Source organism: Zea mays, chromosome 3 (genome assembly GCF_902167145.1).
Source record: "Zea mays cultivar B73 chromosome 3, Zm-B73-REFERENCE-NAM-5.0, whole genome shotgun sequence".
NCBI lineage: Eukaryota > Viridiplantae > Streptophyta > Magnoliopsida > Poales > Poaceae > Zea > Zea mays.
In genome coordinates this window covers 13,016,092-13,022,927 of record NC_050098.1, presented here as the reverse complement: position 1 = coordinate 13,022,927, position 6,836 = coordinate 13,016,092, and the positions used below count along the sequence as shown (strand labels likewise).

At 44.7% G+C, this 6,836-nt stretch overlaps 1 protein-coding gene across 2 annotated transcripts; it reads right to left on the bottom strand.

Moving 5' to 3' along the window:
* Positions 1 to 2,479: 2,479 nt before the first annotated feature.
* On the bottom strand, positions 2,480 to 5,116 carry LOC103649703 (uncharacterized). Of its 2 annotated transcripts, none has more exons than XM_008675437.3 (5): positions 4,588 to 5,116; positions 4,346 to 4,498; positions 3,292 to 4,114; positions 3,107 to 3,202; positions 2,480 to 3,019 (listed from the first exon to the last, which is right to left on the bottom strand). In XM_008675437.3, exons 2-5 carry the CDS (start codon positions 4,489 to 4,491, stop codon positions 2,684 to 2,686), a joined length of 1,401 nt encoding a protein of 466 aa, XP_008673659.1. In that variant the 5' UTR covers positions 4,492 to 4,498; positions 4,588 to 5,116; the 3' UTR covers positions 2,480 to 2,683. The 2 variants fall into 2 exon arrangements, with proteins under 2 accessions (XP_008673659.1, NP_001288498.1); NM_001301569.1 differs by having other exon boundaries at positions 2,684 to 3,019; positions 4,661 to 4,857.
* Positions 5,117 to 6,836: the final 1,720 nt, after the last annotated feature.

Below are 6,836 nucleotides of genomic sequence, written 5' to 3'. Positions count from 1 at the left end.
ACATAATATTCGTTTGTTTCTCTTTTCTAAATTCTAGGGTCTCCTTCTATTTTCCATATTCTATTTTGGGAATTTAATATATTTCTTCTTCAAATTATTTTATGTTGTCACAAAATGCACACAAAACAAAATCCCAGCATGATGCACAATTTAGTAGCTTTTATCTTATTGATTATTTGTTTTTTTACATAGGGTGTTCACATGTGATGATGCATAAAAGGTTCAATCCCACACATATAAGTAAAGGAAAATAAAATTTACTTCTACTTTTATATTCTCTCTTACAAATTGAGTATTACACCCTACTATTTTGTGAAGAAGTATTTGAATTACGATTCATTACCACCTCTACCTACGCCCCTCTCAGGAATGGCCCTCGGCATTTTGTCAAACATTTTTTAAAACATGCATAGTTGAACATGGATTTGTTGTAGTCGCGCTCACATCTGGCACATGCGAGGTGACAGGCGCAGCTCATATTTTGTACACTTCTAACATGTATTTTGGAATGGCACACACATTGAGCCCTGCAGACGAGGGTTTGTTGTGATTAACACGCACCTTCAGCGCAATTTACCTTGATCAGATGGCCAATTTATTCTAAGTTTCTAACTGGAATCTTTGTTTCTCTTGGAACCGACGACGTCAGCAAGCATCTTTATTTGTACACACTATTTTTGTTCTGGAGTTCGATGAGATTCATACGTCCATGTGAAAAGATGCTTTTGCGAGGTGTCTTGTCTTGTCGTTCATGGCGAAAATCGGTACAATAAGTTTAGTTCCTATAGCATAGAATATTTTAATGATAATTATAGATATCAAATATAGTCTAATTATAAAACTAGTTACAATGAATACTAAAATATAAGACAAAATTATTAAAAGGCATTTGTGATTATATATATCCCTATCTAGTTTTGCAGTTGTGATTTTACCTCTTGATTTTAAATTTTGTGATTTTATCCTTTCGTTTTGAAAACGAAGCGATGACATACCTTTGCGCCATTACATGCAGTTAACGGTGTAAAATCTGGTGCAAAAAAGATAAAAATGTACATGCAATTTATTATGATTTTACCCCTCGTTAAATTGTGTAATTATGATTTTACCATTGTTGGGGTTGCGCCCATACAGAACACAAAGAGGGTAATTCAAACCTTTCACCTATTTCTTTCCAAGTTTTTTTATTTTTTAATCACTAATTTTGATTTTCGCTAACGGCGTTGAGAGGGAGGGACAAATGGTAGTTTCGTTTTCGAAACGGAGGGGTAAAATTATAAAGTTGAAAATGGAGGGTAAAATGTCAATTGCACGAAGCGTATAACCACAATTGTCCTATTTATTAAACCTAATTAACCATATATTTAAAACTTATAATTGATATATAAATATTTGATTTGACACGAACTAAACTTTAGTTAGAGAAACCAAACACTCCCTAAGTTTTCTTAGAATCAAACTATCTAAGCACACAAAAATTCTACAAAAATATATAAATATATTTTACTATTTACTCTTTGAATATATCAAATTTTAACTTCTTATTTATCATATATATTAAGAGATAAAAATAGAAAATTTATCACTTTAATACTATTTAATATCAAGGATTAAAAATAATATAATTTTATGTCTCTTAACATATGATGAATTAGAACTTAAAATTTGATATATCAATAGAGTAAATAATGAAATATCATGTTTTTGAGAATTTTTTATGGCTTTTGATAGTTTGTTTCCATGGTGATTGTACGAGAAGCTGGGTTGCATAGATGTGTTTGCGTCGTTTAAAGATACATGACCAACAGTATAACCAATTATTAGTTAAATCAAAAATATTTTCAAAATAGGGAATACGTTGTTGCCCCATACAAGTTCCAATTTGTTGGTCGTAAATTCTCTTAATAATTTTGATTTACAAAATTACTATCCTAACAAATAGGCAAAGACATCGGCGGAGGAGGGAACAAACAAAAGAGAGAATAAAGATTGGTGAAGGAACCATCAGCGCAAATATGAGGAAAGAAAGGCTATGCAATTTTTTTTTGGAAGGAAGAGAGATCTGTTGTAGCGACAAAAAAGTGATTACTTCCATAATATTGATTTTAGGGTTAGTTTAGGACTTCTTTTAGAGTTGCTCTTAGCTTTGTTGTTATATGCAAAGTGGATTGTTAATAGGTGTGCTATTTTTTATCTAAATCTTTAACTAGGTAGCCAACTACAATAATTTAGGGAATGTTTGCTTTTTACGTACTAATTTTAAGTCTCTATATTCTAGTTCCTTTTAGTTCATAAATTGCCAAACATATGGACTAAAAGAGGTATTATCTCTATTTTAATCCATGTGTTTGATACTTTTGGGGCTAAAATAGAATGGACTAAAAATTATTCCCTAGAAACCAAATGTCCCTTATGCCCCGTTTGGATCATTGGAATTAAATTATCCAACAAACACAAAGTTTTGCTAAAGACACCTTGCTTGAGTAGGCCAAACAGTAACATATTGCACACATTTGTGTTGGCTTGCCTTGATGAGTTATGTTGCATAATACAGGTTAAGTTGAGACCAATCACCCCCATATTGTTTCCTTTTGCAAAATGTGCATGTATGACCGTATACGTTGCACCTTTATTTGCACAAAGATAGATCAAGGATCAGAATAATCAACACCACCGCGCCGATCTAACATTTGTGCCTCTTGATGGACTGAAGCTTCACTCCATGTTTGAAGTTGAGCACAACACCGAACTGAAACTCCAAAGGGGACTCCATGCTTGGAGAGTGCCGGAACACGTACTGCCGGTAGAGGTGGATCAGCGCAAGCTTGATCTCCTGGATGGAGAACCTCTGGCCGATGCAAATCCTGGGACCGATTCCGAACGGGATGAACGCGTAGGGGTGCCGCCTCTTCTGCTCGTCGCCGGCAGGGTCGAACCGCTCCGGCCGGAAGAGCTCTGGCTCAGGGAAGTTGACGGGGTCCTTTGCCAGAACCCCCGGTGCCATCCACACCCACGTACTCTGCACAACAACAAGTCGGAAACATTTCGTTAGAAATCGGAGCTCGTGAAATCAAAACAGAGCTATCTGTACTGTACTGTACTGTACCTTGGGCAGGACATAGCCAGCGATGTCCACCTGCTCAGAGGTCTCCCGCGCAACCAGCGGCGAGACCATGAAAAATCTCATCGATTCCTTCAGCACCTGCACGTGCATATGCAAATAATAATGCGTCAAGAATAGATCACGTCCAAAAAAAAATATATGGCATGCATTCGTGCAGTCGTGCTGGCCTGATCGGTGTAGGGGAAGCGGCTCTGAAGATCTTCCGCCGTGGGAACGCGGTCCGGAGGTCCGAACGCGTCAACCTCCCTCAGCAGCTTCTCCTCCACCCGCGGGTGCTGGGCGACGAGGTAGAGCACGGAGGACAGCGTGAAGGCCGTGGTGGCCGACCCGGCGAGGAGGTGCTCGTAGGTGAGAGCGCTGAGGTAGTCCGGCGTGAGCAGCTTCCGCGCGGCCGCGTCGCTGTCGCGCGCGGCGAGGACCACGGACAGGAAGTCTTTCTGCCGCTGGGCTTGGGGCGCGCGCTCCCTCGCGGCCACCCTGTCGGCCACGATGCCGTCCATCATCCGGCAGAGCGCGCCGTTGACGCGCTGGATCTCCCTGTCGGCGGCGCCCGGGACCCGCAGGAGCAGCTGCCGTAGCGGCCACTGCAGCACGGGCAGGAGCGTGCCGACGATGGTGGACAGCGACCCCGACAGGTCCATCTTCAGCGACGTGGTCGAGTGGATGTGCATCTTTATGAACTCCGACGACCTGGTGCTGTGACTACCGTCTCCGTCTTCCTCGCCGTGCTGTCGTGGTGGTCCGTGGTGAGGGGGCGGCGCGGCAGGCTTTGTGGTCAGGCCGAAGTCCGCGCCGAACGCCGCCTGTCCGATCACGTCGGTGGCGAGGCTGAGCGCGAGCTTGGAGAAGGCGACCTCGGCCTCGCCGCCGTCGTCCAGGTTCGTGGCCGCGCGCTCGATGTGCGACTGCATGCTCGGGATCAGCCCCGCCAGGTGCGAGGGCTGGTAGATGGAGACGATGATGTTTCGCAACGCCGACCACCGTGAATCCCTGGCAGAGACGACACAAAGCACGCGCGCGCGTTGATGCATTGCACATTTGCACAATTACACGCACGCTTCTACACGTGTCAATGTAATTTTTTTGCACAGCTCTAAGTGGATTTTCTTCTCTGTAATAAATTATAAATATCACCACCAGACACATTTTTCTGCTTGCAGACATGTATGTTTTCCTTTAACTGCTGAGCCAGGACAGATGCTAGCTAGCTTTGGTTGCTACCTTGTCGAGAAGAGGCCTTTGAGGTGGATCGGGGAATTGGCGATGGCCGAAGGTAAGCTCCGGTTCGGCATGCTCTTGAACTTCTTGATGCCGACCTCCTTGCAGAGCTCTGCGTTGGCCACGATGACCAAAGGTTGCCTTCCCATGTGGAACCTAGATCGAGCAGGCCGGCAGATGGAATCATCAAAACCGTTCGACTTCACACGGCTGAAAACTACATGCAGGCAGAGCTGGACAACAACCTGCTGCAAGAGAATCGACGAGCTAGTAGAAGTGAAGCAGGAACAGGAGGAGCGGATCGTATCACCGACCAACCTGAAGATTGGCCCGTACTTCTTGGCGAGCACGAGGAAGACGTCCGGGCCGTGCCTCGCCAGCAGGTGGAGGTGGCCGACGAACGGCAGCGGAACGGGCCCCGGCACGTGCCGCACCTTCCAGTACGGCTCGTACAGGTACACGACCAGCAGGAACCCCACGGCCATGGCCGCCGAGGTGAAGGTGCACTCCTCCATCGCACGCAGAACCGCGCTTGCCAACATCTTCCGCTCCTCCTTGTCTTCCAGCTGCTTGGACGTTTCTTAGTCAAGACGACGCGGCCGGCCCCTTCAGTATCTCAGACGCCCCATTGCTGTCACTTTAGATTCATACATACCTACATATTTATAAATTCAAGTGATAGTATCGGTGGAGAAATGGCCAGAACAGGGTGGGAGGTACCAAGTGGGTTTTCTTGGTTCTTGTGCATAACAACAACCAAACATTATTATACCCCGAGCCAGCCAGCCGGCCGGCCGGTGGTGGTTACTGGATTGTAACACTGGCATATAATAAAATGTAGTAGAACAAGGATTTGACAGATCAAGGAATCTCAGCATATGATAAAGCCATGTAGGCCTTGTTGGACTGATGCATGGTGCCACAAGGCATATCTATTAATTCAGATAAAGTAGATGCGCATTGTGTAGTCCACGCTAGATGCCATTTCCTAGCATTTGTCCGTATCATCCCTCCTCCCTCTCCGACCGTAGCATTCGGGGAAAAAAACAAAGCAGGGGATTAAAAATAGCTCTTAGGAAACATGTGTTCTCATCGATTGACGGGATGAGATGCTCGATTTTTATTATGCTAACATATAACTCATGTTAACGCTACGATTTCGGGGACGAGAGAGGAAGGGTCCACGGCACCGACGACGTGAGCGAGGGAAGATGGTGGCAAGGTCACGGGGAGGGGGAGGGATGCGAGATGATGAATGATCCAAATAATATTATTCATTGAATTTGAATTAGTAAGTCAGAGGGTTATCCAGCGATTTGAACCATTGATTTTGATTGTGTGTTAAATCTGTGTGCAATTTACTTGGTAAATTTAGTGCAGGTTATGGCTGTAGCGGAGATTTGGTTGGGTGAGTTTTACAAAGTTTAAATTTATGAATATAGTGGTATATAAAAGTATAGATATATATCGAAGTCGTTGGTAAGTTAAGAAAGTCGTGTATTCGTCCTCCACGTACATATGGTGTACTGTAACAAGCCGGGAACTACTGGATCACACCGCCGTTGATAGAATAGAAACACCGCACGAAGTAACCAACCGCGTCGTGTACATGAGCGAGCGATCACTTTGGTGCTTGTGAAATACTTGATCGCGCTATTCTATCCAAGTATCCATGCATGAGGGGCAAATGTGGGGCTAGCTATGGTCCTATTTCTTTCAGTTTTTTTTTTCTGACTCTGAACACCAGAAGCTATCGTGGTTTGCCAAACATCTAACTTTTTCAGTTAGCTTTTATGGACAACTTTCAAGTGAAAATCGATCAAAATCATCGTGAATATATAATCGGCTAAGTTGTCATAAATCCGTCACTTTCTAGATTTTAAACCCTATTAATCATGTTGACATCTTTTCGGATGTCAATCACTATAATGAGAACCAGCAATAGTGCTCTCTGCACAGGCGCGGATGGTCCTCGGCCAAGGGCCGGACAGTCCGCGACCTGGCGCAGGGTTAGGGTTCTCTGCTTGACGTGCCGGACGGTGGATGGTCCGAGTGTGCACAGGGGCGGCGGAGTTCACCGGCGGCGCCTGAATCTCGCTCCCGAGAGGGACCCCGTCGGGGAGGAGAGATCCTAGGTGTTGTCTAGGCTCGGCAGGCCGACCTAGACTCCTCTGATCGACGTAGAGTCGAGGAGAAGCGGAGAATTTGGGGATTGAGAGGCTAAACTAGAACTAGACTAGAACTACTCCTAAATGTACAAGATAAAATGCGAATTGTATTGATTATTGATTCGATTGTTGATGATTAATCGACCGTATTCCTCTATATATATTTATAGAGGAGGGGGGCTGGACCATTACAAACTAATATCCCGAGCTAATCCCGCGAATTTAGCTAACAACTGTAGTAAGAAACTTGGAACCCTAATTGGTTCTGCGCGCGCGCGGACCGTCCACACCACCAATGCGGACCGTCCACACCACCAGTGCGGACC